Source organism: Nanorana parkeri, unplaced genomic scaffold (assembly GCF_000935625.1).
Source record: "Nanorana parkeri isolate BGI_ZX_2015 unplaced genomic scaffold, ASM93562v1 scaffold1854, whole genome shotgun sequence".
Lineage (NCBI taxonomy): Eukaryota > Metazoa > Chordata > Amphibia > Anura > Dicroglossidae > Nanorana > Nanorana parkeri.
Window position 1 is genome coordinate 209,608 of NW_017308122.1, and position 20,936 is coordinate 230,543.

At 43.1% G+C, this 20,936-nt stretch overlaps 2 protein-coding genes across 2 annotated transcripts in view; both read right to left on the reverse strand.

The window, feature by feature from the left end:
- ARPC1B (actin related protein 2/3 complex subunit 1B) overlaps positions 1 to 572 on the reverse strand; it is a 40,157-nt gene extending 39,585 nt beyond the window's left edge. Inside the window, exon 1 of the mRNA XM_018571852.1 lies at positions 451 to 572. The gene's annotated coding sequence lies outside the window, so the exon portion shown is untranslated. The remainder of the gene's footprint in view (positions 1 to 450) is intronic.
- Positions 573 to 13,473: 12,901 nt separating this feature from the next.
- KPNA7 (karyopherin subunit alpha 7) overlaps positions 13,474 to 20,936 on the reverse strand; it is a 30,018-nt gene continuing 22,555 nt past the window's right edge. The window contains exons 9-10 of the mRNA XM_018571853.1: positions 16,685 to 16,834; positions 13,474 to 13,604 (exon numbers count right to left, since the gene is read on the reverse strand). Of these exons, the coding sequence (XP_018427355.1) occupies positions 13,509 to 13,604; positions 16,685 to 16,834 (246 nt within the window). The 3' untranslated portion in view covers positions 13,474 to 13,508. The remainder of the gene's footprint in view (positions 13,605 to 16,684; positions 16,835 to 20,936) is intronic.

Consider the following 20,936-nt stretch of genomic DNA (forward strand, 5'->3'; position numbering starts at 1 on the left):
TGCTCTGCACTTCCTGTGCACAGTTGGGTTTGAATGTGCTGCAGTTTCCAAGTCTTTCATGCTCCCTATGGAATGATGTGCTCAGAATTGTAATAGAAAGAAGCCAGTAACATCTTAACTCCTTTGGAGTGAAAGGGTTTTGTGTACTTTTATGAACTCAGTGTGCAAGTCAGACTTTCCTGACTTGTACACTGACTTTCCTGACTTGCACATTGACTTTCATGACTTGTCACGTGGGTATATCAGCCGATGCATATTTCAAAAACATCTGTTTAAAAATAAAACATTTGGCATTGGCAATCTGCTAGTTTACTGCACAGGAAATTCCAACTTCCTCAGCAGCGCTGCAAAATATTACAGTTAAATACAAAATATTATGAAATGTGGTGAAATACAAAAAGATTAGTGTGTAGAACATAGACAATCAGTCATTCTCGGAATAACACGTACCTGCGTACTGTCCTTTTGTTGGAGAACGGCGAAGAGTTTCTGGAGGGCAGAATTATCAGTCTGTGAACATTTACAGAACTTCTCTTTTCCTCTCTGAGTAATGCGGCCACTTCCTTGTGTGGGCGGAGGTGCTTAAAGCAAAAAAAAAAAAAGAAAGAACCACAAATAAGCCAACATTTTCTCCCTCCCCCTGCTGCTCAACTGCTCCTTCCTCTGTTAAACTCAGACTGTGTCACATCTGGAAGCCTGTAGGAACCAAAGTTTTCCAAAAACGCTAACAATGACTCCTGTGTCTTAACCAGTTGACATCCGCGGTGTTAAACCCCCTTCCCATCCAGGCCATTTTTCAAAGATGAACTCGAGAGTTTAGGCTTTTCACCTTCACTGTTTATTATTATTGCTGTTTTGCTTTACAAAGGAATATTGTAAACATTTGACTATTTTATGTATATTTTTGTTAGATTTATTCGTTTGTACTGGACCACAGAAGACGGTGACACCGATCCATAATAGCACCATCCATAACTATTTACAGATAAACTGGTCACAGAATACAAATCTTAGAAATGAACTGATTTTGCTGTGAGGGAGAGTGAACATTTCATCATTAATTCAATTAAATCATCTGCTCAGGTGAGGAGACAAATTTGATCCCATAATCCCAGTGGATTTGTATCTACTCATCTGAGTACTTCTTTAACCTTTTTAATAAACAATTAATTTTTTTTAAACTTCATGTAGCCCCTTTCCCTTAGTCCTTCACACCTAGGCATTTTGTAGCTCAAAGCTCTGGGCTACAAAACGCTGAACGCAAGAAATTCCATTGTTGTCTTTGGCCCCTGTTCACGTCTGAGCATTCTGTCGCCTGTAGCAAAGCACATGTCACTGGAAAAAGTACATGAGCTACTTTTCTGCAGATTTCTGCAATTTTGGCCCCATAGACTACAATGGAAACGCCTGTAAACACGTGGCACAAGTGTTTTAGCGTTTTGACACACAAACAGTGGCGGAACTACCGCCGGTGCAGGCGGTGCGGACGCACCAGGGCCTTGGGGCTCTAGGGGGCCCAGCGCCGGATCGGTACCCAGCGGCCAGCGGGCCCCCCATCTCTGCGCCGAGAGTGTCGGATCATCCGTTCATCCGACACTCCCGGCGCAATGAACAGGGCCAACTGATCGGAAGCCGATTAATCGATTATTGAAAAAGTTGACAACTTTTTCAATAATCGATTATAATCGATTGTGTCGATTAGTTGTTGCAGCCCTAGTATAAAGTACTGTTGCAGAATGGCACCCTCTATAGAGGACTACAAATCTCAGCAGTACTTTATACAGAAATGCTATTGTTATATAAAGTATTGCTGGGATGTGTAGTCCTCTATAGCCTGTGGCATTCTGCATTGCTGTAAATATTAGGGTTGCACCGATAAATCGGCCGCCAAAAGATATCGGCCGGAAATGGCACTTTTGGCCAAATGCCAAAAGTACAATTTTTCTGCTGATACAGCATCGCATCCGTGCTTCCTTTCCTCCCCGCTGGGCGCTGCTCTGTGTCCCAGCGGGGAGGAGAGAAAGTGACAGCCGGCCGAGCGCTGCGGGAGGAGAGCGCTGTGTTTGTGGGGTTTTTTTGGGGGGGGGGCCAAAAAAAAAATCTTGCACCAGGGCCCTTTGTTCCTTAGCTCCGCCACTGCACACAAACACAATCTACCGATTGAAAATGTATGTTTTGAAAATGCAGCTCAGCTCATTGTCACTGCAGAGAGCAGTGACTGACAGTCCCTGCAGGGATTCCCCCCTCCCCTCTCTGTTCCTTCAGTGCTTATTGGAGAGACAGGCAGGGGAGGGGTTGGGCACAGCTGGCTCTAGAGAGGCAGAGCCAGGCTGTCAGTCAGGCAGCGGGAGGGATCCCTACAATAGTGGCAGGATCCTTCCCAGCTTCAGTGTGCCTCTGCACTGTTAGCAAATAGCGAGCAACAGTCTGCTAGATGCTGACTTTGAGTCACAGGAATACATTAGTAAATGTGCACTTTTGACTCAAAAAGAGAACAAAAGCCAAAACAAGGTTTGGCTGTAGTTCTCTTTTAGGTTTGCCTTTTAGACCATGTTACACCCAAGTTCAGCATGTAACATGAAGCATGGTCCCCCATTGAGAAGTTGTAGTTATCATCAATGGAATACAAGTGCAGTGACTTCACTACACTTGCATTCCATACATTCTTCCTCCACTGATCGCGGTTATAATGCTTTACTTTAGGGATCTCAAGGTACCGGCCCATGATCCAGTACCATGAGGCACCACAGCAGGCTGACAAGTTAGGCACGCAATCACAGACTGTGTATCTGACTTGGAGGAGCAGCTACACGTTCTGCATCTATGCTGGATGCAGGCTGCTAGCTGCTCCTGGCGGTGCCAGCACTCAGTGTAAGTCAGAGCGGCATGCACTCTGACAGACTTCACTAGGTGCTGGCCAAAAGTATGGAATAGTAAGGTCTGCACCAACAAAAAGGTCAAAGGGCCTTCCTGAGAGCCTGCACACGCAGCGACACCCCAGAGGCGGCAGAGCGCTGCAGAGAGCACTGAATCCTAAGGGCAGGTTCACACCATTTTCGGGACCAGATATGGAACGCCGTGCATTGCATTTTATACAAGTTTTTACAGCGATTTTGCCGTGTTTGGAAAATGTTTTTATTATTTTATTACAGGTGCTTTCCAGTGCATTTGTATGGTGTGAATCGACCCTAAGGGGCCCATTCACAGTACATTCAGATCTTCTCCAGACCAGATGGTTTCCAGACCCAAAATGCATCCTAATGTATCCCTATGCTATTTCTGGCCACTGTTCACACAAGCGCAGTCCGTTCCAGACCAGACTAGAAAAATACTGCATGTCTCATTTTGTCTGGTCTGGAATGCACTGGACGCATGGAAACGCATCAAAAAATGCATGCAAACACACTGGAACACACTGGAATGCACCCGAAGGCCCATCTTAAGCTAAAAAAAAAGGCAAAAAAAACCCCCAGCTTTGGAATGCGGCAAAATTGCAATGCACTTCATTCCAGATCTGGTCCGGAAAATGGTGTGAACCTGCCCTAAAAGAGAAGAGCGAGTCCCTGGAGCCCCAGTATTCCCAGCAGGACAGGGACTGGAGGAGGGTGGGAGTATGAGACAAGTAAGGGGCCCTGGGGTGGTAGTATGAGACAGGTTAGGGGCCCAGGGGTGGCAGTATAAGAGAGGTGAGGGACCCAGGAGTGGCAGTAGGAGACAGTTGAGGGGTCCAGGGGTGGAGGAATGAGACAGGTTAGGAGCCCAGGGGTGGCAGTATGAGAAAGGTGAGGGGCCCAGGGTTGGCAGTATGAGACAGGTGAGGGGCCCAGGTGTCGCAGTATGAGACAGGTGAGGGGCCCAGGGGTGGCAGTTCAAGACAGGTGTGTGGCCCTGGGGTGGCAGTAAGAGTTTAGGGGCATAAGGGTGGCAGTTTGAGACATGCGAGAGGTCTAGAGGTGGCCGTATAAGACAGGTTAGCAGGGCCAGCACTACTGTAAAGCTGCAAAGGGAGCCGCCTATGGCCACCCAGGGGGAGGCGGAAAAATGCACCTTCGCCCGTGTAGGCAAAATCCTTGCACAATCCTATGACACACAGAGAAACATTAACACACATATCGACATCACTCACAGCAATTCTGACAATACACACACAGAAACCATCACAAAAAATATACTGACATTGCATACAAAGAAACCATCACAAACACCTATACTGACATTATAAACACACGCAGATATTAACACTGGTACCTTATATAGTTAAATTCTGTTTTTAATTATGAAATGTTATGAAATTTGGCAAGCAGCCCCCATGGGAGAAGACAATTTGTCTAGTGCCCCCAAATGAGTTTGAGACCCCCGATTTAGAAGCTACTTTAGTGAGGTCCATGCCTAAGCCATCACTGTCATTCTCCGCACCACAGGCAAGTCTTTTTATATTGTAAAGTTGATGTATATGGAATAACTGCTTTTAGAATTTGCTGGAATGTCTACCAGCATTAAAAGGGGGACACAGTCTTCTACAGCTAGATATACCTCCTACCTTTAGGAGGTTTAATCCTAGGCAAAACCAAAAGAACATCCACATCTAGTGGTTAAACCCTTGCTGAACAAGCTCAGTTTACCTTAGTGTCCTAAAGGGGTAGGATGTCTCTTACCTTCCTCCCTCCTGCGCTGCCAGAATTCTCCTCTCCTTTGGCCAGCGGCTCTTGTGGGTGTTTTCGGCCAGTGTCACAGCCAATAAAGTCATTAGCCCACGACTCTTAAAGGGGCCGTGCCTATATAAATGCTGTGTTCCATCGTTTGGCAACCGAACAAGGTTTAGTTTGCCTCCGAGCTCTTTCACTCTGCACTTGTATTGCCATGAACCAGCTTCCTGTGTACCGATCCTTGCTTGTTTTCTCCTCCATGTCTCTGCCTGGGCCAACCATTTACCTGCATATTGACAAAAAATCTCTGCCTGCTGCCTGGACTGACCCTTTGCCTGCATTCTAACTACGTCTCTGTCTGCTGCCTGGATGGACACCTTGCCTGCATACCGACCACATCTCTCCTTCTGCTGCCTAGTCTGACCCTTTGCTAGAATACCGACAATATCCCTGCATAACACCTGTACCGTTCTTTGGCTTCCATCCTGGTCCTTCTGCGTGTCCTCTTTTGTTTGATCAGGTTAGTCTCCACACAGTACAAAAGGGTGAACCAAGGGGGTCATAAACTGGGGTCAGCATGCAGCATGGGGTCAAAACCTCTGTGAGGGAGTCCCTGGCAGAATACTGGCTGGCCCTTAGACTCTACGCCCTAGGGGATCACCTGTGAGTTCACGTCATTCACCTCTGTGAAAATGTAAGTTGAAGATTCTTCTACCAACAGCTGCTGGTAGATTATACCAGCTCACCTGATCCTGAAGATGTGCCTCTTTTTTGCCTCATGAAGGGACCCTGCGAGGTACCAAAATGTTGCTTTCTGACATGCTAAAATACAAGAAGTGGACAGAACTTGCACATGTACATCAGCAGCGTACAATCTGACACTTCTTCTACTAATTCACTTAGACAGCCTCTGTTTATCGCATCAAATTATTAGATGTCTAACCCCCTGTAGAGGAAACACAGGCGATATTGCATCACCTATTATGCCTAACACCCTCTAGAGGACAAAAGGGATCCTGCATATCCTAACACATAAAACATTATAATGTGTCCTTTGGAAGGGGTTAGGTGTTTTTGTTTTAACATCACTTAGGGGGGGTTGGAAGCAACTGGTGGTGTGTATCTAGCTCCACGAGGCTACACTGTACATTCCTTGGTGCAGGACATAGCACACACAGATGTGAGTGAAATCTTTTTATGTGATTTAATAAAGATATTGTTATGCAATATAAACATCCCTCTTTCCTTGTCTTATTGTTGGGCTAGTGAGGTGTATTAAGGAAGGCTTTGCCCACTGATACTCCCTAAGGATCCTATGTAATGGGAAGTGCCCTTTCATCAAATACCAACTTTTTCAATAAGCGCTTGATACCTTTTTAACATTAAGGGGTCCTATGCATCTGGTTAGTGCGTCTTTTACATAGAGATGTGGAGGTGAAGAACACTTTGGTTTTGGCACTACTTGTGAAGATTTGCACAGAACACCACTTTATTCACACAGTGGAGAAAAGACAATTAATACAGCATATTATCTCCTGTTTTTGGGACTTTTTAGTTTAATTTCTTCAAATTATGGATTGTTGTAATGTAAATGTGCTTATTTGTTAACTTTTCAGATAATTGCATATTTATTAATCACTTAGTCTTTGTTTTGTTTGCACATCCAAGCAATGCAAAACAATCTCCTTATGATGGGTTGGAACTGAACATAGAGAAGCACAATATCCTTCTTAGGTGGAAGGAGGACACCTTTAGCAAAAAGGAGCATCTAGGCCTATGTACCTTATCCTAGGATGAGGCAGAGAGTCTTGCAGGACAAGGCAGTCAGTCAATTGAATTGAAGAAAGCCTAGCTTTTGGGACTAAAACAGTAAAATAGGCTCAAATAGAGATTTTGTAAAACCCACAGAACCAATTTAATATCCCATAGCACCAAAGGTGACTTAACAGGAGATGAGTAGGTCACCCCATAGATGAAAGTTTGTACTAGAAAATGCCTGGTAGTTGGTAAAGCCAGCGACTAAGAAGCAGGGTGCAATATGGAACCTTACAAGTCTGGACAACTTGGCAAAAATCACAGGGCATCTGTAAGAAAATGAACCAGATCAGTGTTTTGAAGCCTCAGGAGGAGGAAAAACATAGATACCGATTCCACAATGCTACGAAGGCATCCACAATGTCTGCCAGCGAATTCTTGAATCTCGTGACAAACCTGTCCACTTTTTGAGATGCCATGAGTTCCACATCAGGTGTCCACCACCCGAGAAAAAAAAAAAGAGTTAAACACCTTTTGGTAAACCACTCTTTGGGATCCAAGCATTGACGATTTTCCAACCCAGGAATGTATACTATGGAGAGAGCCACAACCCACTTTTCTGCCCAATGCTGACTGTGTACCACCTCCTATGCAACTGCCAGACTATTGGTAGGGCCCTTATGATTTACATACTCCACTGCCATGACAGACTATGTGCATGACAGACTGCACCCTTACCTGGTGGCCTTCCAGAAGAGCAGTCCAGCATAGGATGGCCAGAAGGATTGTTTAAAGTTCCAATTCTGGATTCCTCCTGACACCAACACCCCTAGACTGACAATGAGACCAGGACTCCCACTATCCCAACCAGAGAGACTATATACACCATTACAGCCTTCCACCGCCTGTCCAGGTAAATGGATGATTTCTTCTATTTGCAAAAGATTTCCCTCTGATGGGAACTAATGTGATGATGTATAACAGAAACAACTTTGAAGAAAGTCGTCATGAGACCCATATCTTTCATGTAACAATAAAAGAATGATCTGTGTTGAGTATGAAGTCTCCTGACCAGAGCTTGTCATCCTACATAGTTAATTGGCCTTCAGATCCTAATATGTTGGAGCTCAAAATCAGTAGGTTGTTGAGGTAACCTACAATGGACATACCCCATAGATATAACAAGGCCAAGATAGGGGCTATTACCAAATGAAAGGACATCGGTAGTAGCTCTCCTTTAGGGAGTCTACTGAACATATTATTTCCATTCCAGATTTGCGAACCCTAACAAAGGTGTTTAAAATTTTAAAGTCTAGGAAGGATCAGACTCCCTTCTTGGGAACTGTGAAAAGATTTTAACAAACTTTTTGAATTTTTATGAGATGGATAAAAGAGTGATCACACCCTGTGACAGGTGTGTTGATAGAAAACCATAGGTCCACCGATCATTGAGAAAGCAGTAAGAGGTTCAAATCAGAAAACCTTTTAGTGGGGAAGGGATACAAATGCTATTTGTATCGTCTGTAGCCACAATTTCTCTGACTTCCCTATCTGAGACACAACTGAGGCAAAAGTTCCTGAAGATGTCCCCCCACCTTTACGTTGTGCCAGTGGGGATAAACTTTCATGTAGAGGCGGGTTTTTTTTGGGTGGATTTTTTGCTGTCAGTATGCAGAATTTGATTGCCGAAGACTCTTAACATTTAAAAGGTAGACGTAGACTTGACAGATCTTGCGGCCTTGGGGAGAGTTACATGGGAACTAAAGAACTGCTTATGCACTGAAAAGGGTAGTCTGGTCTCCTGTAAGAAGTTAGTGCTTGGAGGAAGTTGCACTAGAGCTGATTTTGAGGTTTGGTCATCCAATCAATACTTAAGCCAAGGCACTGTGCATCTAACTGCCCTGACCCTTGCTGAGGTGAGACACCAGTCAGCTAAAATGCAGCGCTACATCACACAGATACTTTAAAACCTACACCATCTGCACCATTAGCTCAATGAGATGTTTCTTAAGGTCCAAACACAACAGTCTGGACCAGACAGTGACAGTGTGAGAGACCAAGACCAAAGATCCAGAAGCACAATTGATCAGGACAAGGATTACAGTTTCCTATTCACCAGATCCTGAAAAAGATGTTGCATCCTCAACGGAATGACTGTAACCTTACTGAGCAGAGAAGTTGGAGAATCTGCTGCTGTTGGAGTGACTAATTTTCTCGCAAAGTGCTGTGCAAAGGTATATTATACTAAAAAGCATTAAAAAAGATGGAGAAAGGCCTAATTGTGAGCTTCCACTACTTGTAAAGTACACCATCAACCACAGGATGATATTGGAAAATCTTAGCAGAGCCCTTACTGGCCATTCAAGAGTAGTAGTTTTCTAACTTCAATCTAGGGTTCACAGACTGTCTGAATCAGGCTAGAATCCGCCTCACTTTTCCAAGACGCAGCAGCTGTGTGGTCATCTCCACAAAGCAACTGCAAGAAATCTGCATCAGAAGTGTACCCATGTCCTTGCTCCAAGGAAATTGGAACACCAAAAAAGGATGGAGGGGGGAGGAGATTGAAGAGGGCACTTTCTGCAAGCTCTCCTGTCAGACTGCTAAAGAGCCCAAGCCAGCTCCAACACGCTGTGCATAGCACAAGAAAAAGGTTCAAATATTCAAAGATAAGAATAAGGGTAAGGACTACAGATGAAAGTGCAGAAGTAGGCAGCTCAGAGGAAGATTTGCCGGCAAAGTAGATAGCGCAAGCAGAAAAAAGTTTCTGCATAATAGATTATTCCTTAGCTGTGAGGCAACTGGTCTTCATTATTGTATCAAACAGCAAATGAATAGGAATCACCAGCACTCAGTAAAATATTTCAAAGGATAAAGTCCATTTAATTGGACAGATCATCATACATGTTGCAATAGTTATAACCGACATTTCGGGGCCACGTTGGGACCCTGCATCAGGGCAACAATGTAACACACTGATGAAGGGTCCCTAAACGTTGGTTATAATTATTGCAACATGTATGACGAGCTGTCCGATTAAATAGACTATCATTTGAAATCTTTTACTGAATGCTGGTGATTTCTAATTCATTTGCTGTTTAATGTGCACGGCGCCATCCGTATCACTACAAGTACCATTATTGTGATTTTGGCCAGAGATGCTGCAAGGAGTGCAGGGGGACATATTGGACATTAATTTCATTATTGTATCAGACATTTTGCAAAAGTGAACAGTATGACACAATTGTAAAGTGGCAGAGGCTTTAAAACAGTTACAAGAACGCCACTACTAAATGCCAGTAAAGCGCGGCATCCATTAGTAGCAAAAATGTGGTAATTACCAGGAATGAGACATATCGACTAACCTAGAGGGGTACTGAGCGATAAGGCTGTGGCCCAAAGAGTCACTGCAGGTGGCTCTTAGTAGTAGAGGTGATTATGCTGTGTTTCTAGTAAAAGAGCAGTAGAAAGACTGTCAGCAACAGTGCCCAAAGGAATTCTGGCAAACAGTAGAGTAGCATGCAGCAGAAGGCAAAATAGTGGTGCTATGGATTACTGGCTGTGTGAATGTGATGCCCCACTCACATTGTGTAAGAGGTTGAGGGCAGTATGTTCTTCAGTATGTTGCGGTCTCCCCTAATTGTGCACAGATGACTGTATATTGGATGAGGTGTTATACTCCTTTACAGAGGACAGACAGCAGTACTTGGTTGCCAAATTTATCAACACAAAAGGTATTAAATCAGGGAACAAAGACGGGATTGCCTAATTTCACACCAAATTTAAACTCCATTTTACCACTTCAAAGAGCAAAAGATTGACTTGCGGTTTATTAGTGGATGTTAAATTTTATATATACCGTGTTTCCCCGAAAATAAGACACTGTCTTATATTTTTTTTGTCCCCAAAAGGGGATGTCTTTTTTTTTTACTGTGCAACAAAATGTACAACCCAAAATGTATCTGGTATCACTCCGCCTGTCACGGTAACTGGCGCTATAGAGGAAGTATCTGCTAATGCGGCTCTGTTCCCCCCGCCGCCTCAGCCTTGCTTTCTACAGCGCTGGCATGCTTTGCCATCAGGGACAGTGGTACCAGTGGTGCAGCAGTGGGGACATCAGACAGTGGATGGCGCAGTAAAGTATGTTACCATTTACCGGTACACAATACAGTACCATTACATTAAGCAGTGCCTTCAGGGGGACAGCAGTTGGTGAAGTATGGTAACTGGAGTGCTCCCTGTCACTGCGCTGGCCGGAGGGAGTCCCCTGTCATCCCCTTAATACAGTATGTCCCTGCAGGCTGATACCACCTCTCCTGCTCTTCAAGTTCCCCCTCACATGTTTGAGGGGGAACTTGAACCCCTCAAGTTCCCCCTAACACCAAACTAGGTCTTATTTTCGGGGTAGGTGTTATATTACAGGAATCTTGAAAAATAGTGCTAGGTCTTGTTTTCAGGGAAACAGTGTCGGTCGGTCAGTCGACACACACTTATGTTAGCTGGTTACCTTTTACACACGTTAAATTACCATATGCGCACATTTTGTTCTGGTGAAACCGTTATTTGGTCAAACTGATTGTAACTTGTTTTTAACAGTCACAAAAGGGGCTCAGGTTCAAGATTGTTCCTATTCAATTTGTATAGAATGATGATTTTAAAATAAAGAACATGCAGATATTAAACAAGTGTTTGATGTTATGACTTTGGCAGTAGAGTTCATACCACAAGAATTACAAAATTCTTGGATGATCATCAAGATGAAATACAATCCTGTAAGTGTAATAAGTTGGAATGGCATAGAGTCTGCCCATTGTGTCTATAAGTGGACTGATACATGATGATTCATTTTTATTTGCAATTTACTTTATTTTTATACTTATCAGCCTTTATAATTCAACCAAATAAAGAGGATTTACAATCTCTCCCTGGAATACGGCTCTTTGCATAGATTAGTGTATTTTATAACATACGATATACTCTATACACAAATACAAAATAAATATAAATCACGGGATCCACCCCCCCCTCGCAAATCCTCCCAGCATCCTCTTCTCCAAAGTAGGGAAAGGCACCGTGTGTTCTGCAAACCCCTTATTAGCGCTTTCCAGGAGAGCAGCAACTGCCTTACTGCGGGGGAACTGCGCTCTGTTCTTCCGCTTAATCAACCGCCAATTTCTTGCAGTTGGAGGATGTAGAGAAACAAAACAATGAAATTAGATTTGTTTTTCATAAATAGCACTTTGACCTTCAAAGTAAATCAGCAAAATGTAACAGGATCTGCCTGCAGTGGTGCTCCGTTGGGTGCCCCCAAAACACAAGTCGTTGGGTCCCCCCCCCCCCGAAACACAAGTCGTTGGGCGAATACCCAACTTGCACATTGCATCATTGTCATCCAGAGTCCTCCTCGGTTCTTCATCAGTCTCCATGTCACAGCTCGGGACTCTCCACGTATGAGAATGTTCCACAATACTGAACTAGTACCTAAGAATTCCGATTCCAGTGATGTCATCCCAGGGCTATTAATTGCCCTCCTGGTAGATTGTAAGCTCTCATGAGATGGATTAATTGAATGGCTGCTTAGCCCTTTAAACTTCAACATATTGACCCCCAAACCGGTATAGGTTTCCCATTATCTTTTTATACAGAGCTGTAAAATCAATTCTTGGGTTTTTGTTTTGTTTTTCACAAAGGTTTCAATGAGAGGCAGCATGTTCTCTGTAGATAACCCATTCTGCTCTGGAATTCTTTTGTCTTGCATTAAAGCCAAATTACACTTGTACAAACCCCCACAACTGCGTATGCAGCATCACATGACCGGTCTAAACTTCCAGAAACTATTTTTTTTTTTTTAAATACTGCCTTGAAGGATCTTTTGGAAAAGGTGGAAGAGCCAAGGAGAGGCAGAGTGGAGTTCACCATTGATGTTATCCAAGTGGAGTTGGGTTTTTGCTGCAAGTTTGTGTTTTAAATAGCTGTATATATGCCCAACTCCTGTTTTGAAGTAGAACCAAAGCCATTTTTTTTGTTTTAGTTTTGGAGTAAGGGAGGATTAGAAACCGGTCTGCTTTTTTGCCCTCTACCATATTTGGTACAGGTACAAGTACCGATACTTGTCCAGCTCCAAGACTAGACAAGAAAAAACAAAAAACAAAACTCAGTACCGGTACTTGTCCAAGTACTCAAGATACCAATTACTGATACATTTTAGTGTCATGTGACACTTTTTCTAAAATACAGACTAATGATTTCGGGACAGTGGTGGAGCGCCATGGCCCAGTGCCAGCCGCTGCAGCCCTGGTAGTTCGTGAAAATGCCAAGCATCGGAACATCCCTACTTACAGAAGTCACAACCGGAAATCCTTCTGAATTGAGGGCAATCCTGGGCAGGGTCACTAGAACTACTGTCCCCATCAGAAGCTATCCCATCTTTTCCAGTTGTGATAACCCAAAATTTGGGATCTTTCACTTTCAGGGACAATGGTAACCAGGACAAAAAGAGGGTCAATCTCCCTAATTGGGAGACAGCGCGTTCTAATCCCTCTCCACGATCAAACTAAAAAACAAAAAGTTTAAATTTGTAATAAAGGAAGCAAAAAAAAAAAACAAACCCAACAGCCAAAACCCAAATCTAGTCTCCAAACCTAATTAGAACTGACCCCAACCAAAATGTCAAGTGACACTAAACTCAGAGTTTAGATACCAAAATATGAGGGGGGCCCAGGGAGCTATGCTCCAGACACATCTCCATTTGTTAGCCCACAATGGAATGGAGACATTTCAGCAGCCTCAAACTGCTGTATACTGCCCACCTAGGGTATAGGCAGGATGTAAATATCAGACCGCTGTCCAGAAGGAAGCTACATATAAACTACCTCCACATATCTAATTATTGTGCATACGTATATATGCAGTATGGAGTCATCTTAGTAAAAAACAAAAAAAAACTTTTACCACTATGCAATGTTGACTTTGCCAAATAAGCGCAAACACTCCACCAAAAAAACAAAACAACCACACATTCTACAAATACTGCTTTATTGCAACATTGTTATTCACAACTCCCAGCTTTTGAACTTTCCAACCATTCTCCCCCCATGAGACCTTTAGGCATTAGAAATTGAAAGCCTCCTTGGGTGCACTTGGTGCCTGAAATGCATATCTTTCTTTAGTGGCTTCTGGTTCCAGGACAGCCATGCCATCAGTCTCCTACAATACAGAAATACAAAATGGTGAGAATACACAAAAAATGCCATTTAGGAAATTAAAAATTGAGTTTATGAAAAATCCTGGGGACGAGAAGGGGAAAAAAAAAACTGGTTAATGATAAAATGCTATACTGCTGGATTGTGTCTGAAGGTTCTCATTCATCCAGGTCATGGTATATCTGTAAAAAAAATAAGTCAAGGCAACTGGACTTCCTGTATTTTTCTTGAAAATGTTCACTGGACATCCGACCAGCTTTCTCAATTCAGAACGACTTGTACAAAAAATTATCTGGGAATAAAAATGGTGAATGTTACTACAATCCACATTCTCCTGACCCTAGTGGAGTAAAGTTATTTCTGGACTATTGGTGTGGTGCTTCAATTCCTACATGGATCATGTCATATCATTTTCTGCCCTTATTTACACTTTAATAAGCACTACAAATACAATCCAGCAGTATATCTGTAAAACATAAGTCAAGGCAACTGGACTTGCTGTACTTTTCTTGAAGACGTTTCACTGGACATCTGACCTGCTTTTCAATTCAGAATGACTGGTACAAAACATTTTCTGGTACTATGGTGAATGTCACTCCAATCCACATAATTTGTCACAACCAGGTGTTGATTGCATTTACATCAGTAGATCGCACGTCTTCCGTCGAACCAGCATGCTAGAAAACCCGCCGGGAATCGTACGATTCTCAGCGAGTTAGTGGCCTGCTGGTTCGACAACTGCCAAACGGGCCAGTGTGCGCACGCACACACTGCCCGTTTGCAGTCATTGTAAGCCCGCCCCTCAGGGGGGCAGGCTTGCGATGATCGAGAGTACGATCTGCCTGTCCAAGATGGGCAGATCGTACGTTTTGTTAATCACTTTACAACCATCACAAGACTAAGGTCTTGCGGTGGTTTTAAGGTGTATGGCCACCTTTACCCGGAACCTCAGAGCAATGTTTGCCATGTTTCTGTTCATACTGTATATCCTATACAGAACAGCATAGTGGCTTGGTGTCAACACATCTGCCTTGCAAGTTCCAGGTTCAGGTTCCATTGGTTCAGGTTCAGCCATGGATCCTTATGGATTTTGTATAATTTCCTCTCACACTCTGAAGACATGCTGGTGGGAGGATTGGCCTGTCTAAGTTGACCAACATGTTATATGCATAAAAAGCAGATAGGTGTATGGCCAGATTAAGACTATCAACCAACTTCTGTTTACTATATCTCAGCACAATTTGCCATTTTGACTGTCCTTTCACAGACAAACTTTCAAGCTGCAGGGATTGTAGTCCACGTGCATTATTTCTCACAAAAAGGTAACTTTGCCCTCATACACATGAGAATCATTTGCTTCCTATCCACAATGAATAGCATTTAGATGTTCACCTTATTGAATGTTTTTAGAACCAGGACCTCATCTGTATGGAATTTATGAATATAACATGAAATAACAAAGAACAGTAGCTTGGCAGTTAGCACATCTGCCTTGCAGAGTTTAAGCCACTGGTTCAGGTCCAGTTTTTAGACAGCGTACTCTACAGGGATTTTGTATTGTTTCCCCCCTTTTTTGTAACTGCACCATTACACTTTTTCACATGACTGTATAAAAACAGTGTTATTAAAGTACACCTTGTTTGAATTCTATTGTTTTACGTATCAGGACATAACCTAGTCCTCAGCCGATCTTAAAATTAGGTAAAAACAGCCTCAGATGACCACCACATGACATTACACCGTGTCATTTATTTGACAAAATAAGCTAAAAAAAAATGAAGCCATGTGTGGAAAACCAAGTACACCTTATAGATTCACCTTAGGCAGCAATAACGAAGTAATCGTTTTCTGCATGACGACCAGTCTCTCGCATTATGGAGAAATTTTGGCCCACTTTACAGTTTGTTCATTGGAGGTCAGGAGTTTGACTGGTCCATTGCAACACCTTTATTCTTTTCCAGTAATTCTGTTGTAGATTTGCTGGTGTTCTTGGGATCATTTTCCTCTTGCATGACAAAATTTCAGCCAAGCTTTAGCGGTCAAGACAGATGGCCTCACATTTGATTGTAGAATACAGGAGGAGTTCATTGTTGACCCAATTGCACGGTGCCCAGATCCTGTGTCTGCTAAACAAGATCAATTCATCACCACTGTGCTTGACAGTTGGTATGAGGCGTTTGAGCCTATATGCCATGTCTCTCCCCAATTAACGTGGCACTGTGCATTATGACCAAACATTCCCACTATGGTCTCGTCTGTCCAAAAAGGACATTGTTCCAGAAGTCTTGTGGTTTGTTCAGATGCAGCATTAAATAAAAATGACAGCATGGCTTAAGTTTTCAGAGAGGAGGCACTTCCAAACAAACCACACTTGTTCAGTCTTTTTAATTGTTCTGTCATGGAATGCAAGATGCTGAGGCCTGTAGAGTCTGAGAAAACTCATGTTTTTTTTTGCAATTTGAGCATTGCATGATCTGACTTCTGGGTGAATTTGTTGGGACTTTCACTCCTGGGAAGATAAGTCAACGGTCTGTTTTCCACTTGTGCATCTTCCTCACTGTAGAATGAATTTGTAATAATTTGGAAATTGCCTTATATCCGTTCCCAGATTAATGGGCAACAATGGTTTCTTCAAGATAATTACTGATATCCTGGCTCCTTGGCATTGTGCCAACAAACCTGAATGCTCCAGACCAGCAAACTGAAAACTTCAGCTTTTATAGGAGGTTGTCAGACTTGCTGATCAATTAAGCAAAGACATTGCTTAGCAGCACCCAGCTGCTACTTAGCCTCTAAATTCCTACAGAAGCAGTAAGGGTGTACTTAGGTGTTTTTTTTCACACATAATTTCTCCTTTGGCTTTAGGTTTAAAATAAATGACACTTATCTCATGTGTTTAGCTGAGGTATTTACCTAAAATGTTAAAGACCTGCTAAGGACCATTATGTCCCGATAGGTCCTCTGCAAAAAGCATATCATTCAAAGAGTACTTTTTCACACTATAGTATATTTAAACCCTTTCAACATTGAGATTTATTGCTACCTTTAGTTTGATTTATGGACAGGGACACACGCACACCTTACCTCTCCAGAGAAGTATTTTTCTATAAGAGCCAAGGCTGCATGGTAAACCATATGATTGTCATGTGTCTGCAGAGCCTCTATTTTCTCTAGGCCTCCCAATTCTTCCACTACTAAACACAGTTTATCCAGCTCACCCAGTTTTTCTGCAGCCTATAACAGATCAAAAAGGTTTACGCTAGACAACAATGGTAAATAGATTGCCAAGTCACAACAGATTTAAAGAATCCATAGGAAACATTGGAAAAACAGAAAATGGCGAGTACCAGCAAGGAAAGTTGGTTGGAAACGTGGATTTCTATTTTTCGTTTCCCACCTAAAAAAAAGGGACAGTTAAAATGGATGTGGCCCTTAAAAATGTAAGCAGAATCAAGTTTTAGGTATAACAAACAGTAGCTAGAGCCAGATTGTGACTGAATCATCCACTGGGGCTTTGAAACCATAAATACTGTATAGAGCATAGGTAGCCAAACTTCAGATATCCAGCTGTGGTGAACTACAAAACCCATGAGGCATTGCAAAACTAAATGCCACAAGTATGACAGGATTTGTAGTCATCACAGCTGTGAGGGCCAAAGTTAGGCTACCCCTGGTAAAGAGTAAAGAGACCTGAATTTCCGCAAAGGATTTTCTAGATTTCTCCATCCAGCCCTGATCTGTATACAGCGCAGCTTTGCCCAGCAGGGAGGGGGGACCTGATCTTTTGATCTACTCTCTGCCCCAAAGAGGATCTAGTATGCCAATGGGCATAGTGGGTTACCTAGTGGTTCCCCGGACACTGGATGATTCACCTGATCTGTTAATTCACCCTTTAATGTCTTGCCCTTCGTTGGGTCTGCTTCATCAGCTGAGTCTCATTCGTCCCGTCTTTGGAAGGATGATTTTGCAGCCTCAAGGTCAATTTTCATGGGTCAGATTTCTTGCCATAGAAGGGTCCAGTCGCAGAGGATGTAAAAGAGTCCTTCTCTGGCTCCCTCTGAAACCAGTCGGATGGGGACATTGCTCGTTCTCCATTTTCCGAGCAGGAGGTGGGCGGTGAGGAGTTGGAAGTGTTGCTTTTGACTCCAAATTCTTCAACGGATGATATGAGTACCCATACAAAAACGCAAGTCTTGGTCAAACCTGCCAAGACTCAAGTCTTCGCAATGAAGACAACCCCCACTCTTTAGGGGGGTGGGCGTTTGTACCCTCTGCAGAAGTTTGGGTTTAGTCAGTTGTATCCAAACATTGCCAAACCTATCTTTACTACCATAAGCTTGTAGAATGACCTGTTGAATTTACGAAACCTCTGCAGGATCCTGTCGGAATAAACAGTCCCAACAAAAAGTAGTAGTGTCTAGGTAGATTCATAAAGTCCTTACCAACATTCAACAAAAAAAGGTAAAGATTGAGTCAATATATTGTGTTGCCCTCATGTTTTTCCAGAACCACAAACTAAGATGAAAGGACGAAATAACCTCAGGAAAGCCTTTAATGATTCTGTTCCAAGGACCCTTATCTTCTCATTTTGTTAAAGCCAAAATTTGGCCCGTAATCCTACTTGAGGCCAACTTTTTATCCAGAGCAGATTGGAGGAAAGCCAAAACCTGACTTACTGAATTTTCTTGAATTCAAAAACACTCTTGCACAAAGCAAAAAAAAAAAAAGACTTCCAAGCTCTGTAGCAAACCCTATGAGAGGAAGGATCTTGTTTGTAGCAATGTGGAAACGGGTGGGCATTCCATTTTGTACAGGTAGAGCAGAAAATGCCAATAAAGATGCTGAAAGAGCATTCAATCATCTGTAAAATGGGGAATCGTTTTTGGCATAATGGAGGGTCAGTGTCTTTATAGTATTGTGGTGGGTCTTTTGGCCCGGGACAGAGCCAATCTGCTCTCTATGGATAAGACAGAATTGTATGTCTTAAGCCTATTGGCCAGGAGTTTCACATTTAGAGATAGACATTAAGGCCCCATTCACATTGAGCGAGTCGCAAATCGCACAAATGCTTGCATTGCGCAAGCTAGAATCGCGGCAAGATCCGCTCCAAAAAGGGTCCTGCTGTAGCGATGCACGACAGGGACAGACAGAGCCCCATTGCCATGCATTGAGAGCGATATCGCGCGGTAAATAGCCACGATATTGCGGGAATTACCGCGCGGTAAATCGCTCAGTGTGAATGGGGCCTAAGACCATAATGCAGTACAGATTTGGGCTACAGGCTGTTGATTAAGTAAAGGGGAACACACACACACACACACACACACACACTATTTCGATAGCAATGATGTGGGTTTGATAAAGGGAAGTCCTTTTCGGGGAGGTGAAGTATACGCCAAATATGACCTGGTTATGTAGACGGCAGCTATGTAACTTAATATACAGAGAAAGTTGTGATTTGTGGCAGATTAATCTAGGTGAGGTTCCAGGACACAGTTAAGTCACTGACAACAACAAGTATGCCCATCGCAAAGTTGTTCAATTTGTCTGAGATTAAGGGCAATGGCTTAAAGTTTGGGAGCCATGTAAACATTGTTGTAAAGCTGACATTTGGCAAAGATACCTGCCTTTGCCATTTGTTAGGGTATCGAAACAGGTTTGGAGGGAGGAAAAAATTGTTATTGCAGACACAGTTAAGTCACTGACAACAACAAGTATGCCCATCGCAAAGTTGTTCAATTTGTCTGAGATTAAGGGCAATGGCTTAAAGTTTGGGAGCCATGTAAACATTGTTGTAAAGCTGACATTTGGCAAAGATACCTGCCTTTGCCATTTGTTAGGGTATCGAAACAGGTTTGGAGGGAGGAATAAATTGTTATTGCGCTTAAAACAGGTTGGGGGGGGGGGGAACCTATCTTTACTACCATAAGCTTGTAGAATGACCTGTTGAATTTACGAAACCTCTGCAGGATCCTGTCGGAATAAACAGTCCCAACAAAAAGTAGTAGTGTCTAGGTAGATTCATAAAGTCCTTACCAACATTCAACAAAAAAAGGTAAAGATTGAGTCAATATATTGTGTTGCCCTCATGTTTTTCCAGAACCACAAACTAAGATGAAAGGACGAAATAACCTCAGGAAAGCCTTTAATGATTCTGTTCCAAGGACCCTTATCTTCTCATTTTGTTAAAGCCAAAATTTGGCCCGTAATCCTACTTGAGGCCAACTTTTTATCCAGAGCAGATTGGAGGAAAGCCAAAACCTGACTTACTGAATTTTCTTGAATTCAAAAACACTCTTGCACAAAGCAAAAAAAAAAAAAGACTTCCAAGCTCTGTAGCAAACCCTATGAGAGGAAGGATCTTGTTTGTAGCAATGTGGAAACGGGTGGGCATTCCATTTTGTACAGGTAGAGCAGAAAATGCCAATAAAGATGCTGAAAGAGCATTCAATCATCTGTAAAATGGGGAATCGTTTTTGGCATAATGGAGGGTCAGTGTCTTTATAGTATTGTGGTGGGTCTTTTGGCCCGGGACAGAGCCAATCTGCTCTCTATGGATAAGACAGAATTGTATGTCTTAAGCCTATTGGCCAGGAGTTTCACATTTAGAGATAGACATTAAGGCCCCATTCACATTGAGCGAGTCGCAAATCGCACAAATGCTTGCATTGCGCAAGCTAGAATCGCGGCAAGATCCGCTCCAAAAAGGGTCCTGCTGTAGCGATGCACGACAGGGACAGACAGAGCCCCATTGCCATGCATTGAGAGCGATATCGCGCGGTAAATAGCCACGATATTGCGGGAATTACCGCGCGGTAAATCGCTCAGTGTGAATGGGGCCTAAGACCATAATGCAGTACAGATTTGGGCTACAGGCTGTTGATTAAGTAAAGGGGAACACACACACACACACACACACACACACACACACACTATTTCGATAGCAATGATGTGGGTTTGATAAAGGGAAGTCCTTTTCGGGGAGGTGAAGTATACGCCAAATATGACCTGGTTATGTAGACGGCAGCTATGTAACTTAATATACAGAGAAAGTTGTGATTTGTGGCAGATTAATCTAGGTGAGGTTCCAGGACACAGTTAAGTCACTGACAACAACAAGTATGCCCATCGCAAAGTTGTTCAATTTGTCTGAGATTAAGGGCAATGGCTTAAAGTTTGGGAGCCATGTAAACATTGTTGTAAAGCTGACATTTGGCAAAGATACCTGCCTTTGCCATTTGTTAGGGTATCGAAACAGGTTTGGAGGGCGGAATAAATTGTTATTGCGCTTAAAACAGGTTGGGGGGGGGGGGGGGGCGGGGGAGGGGCGTCGGGG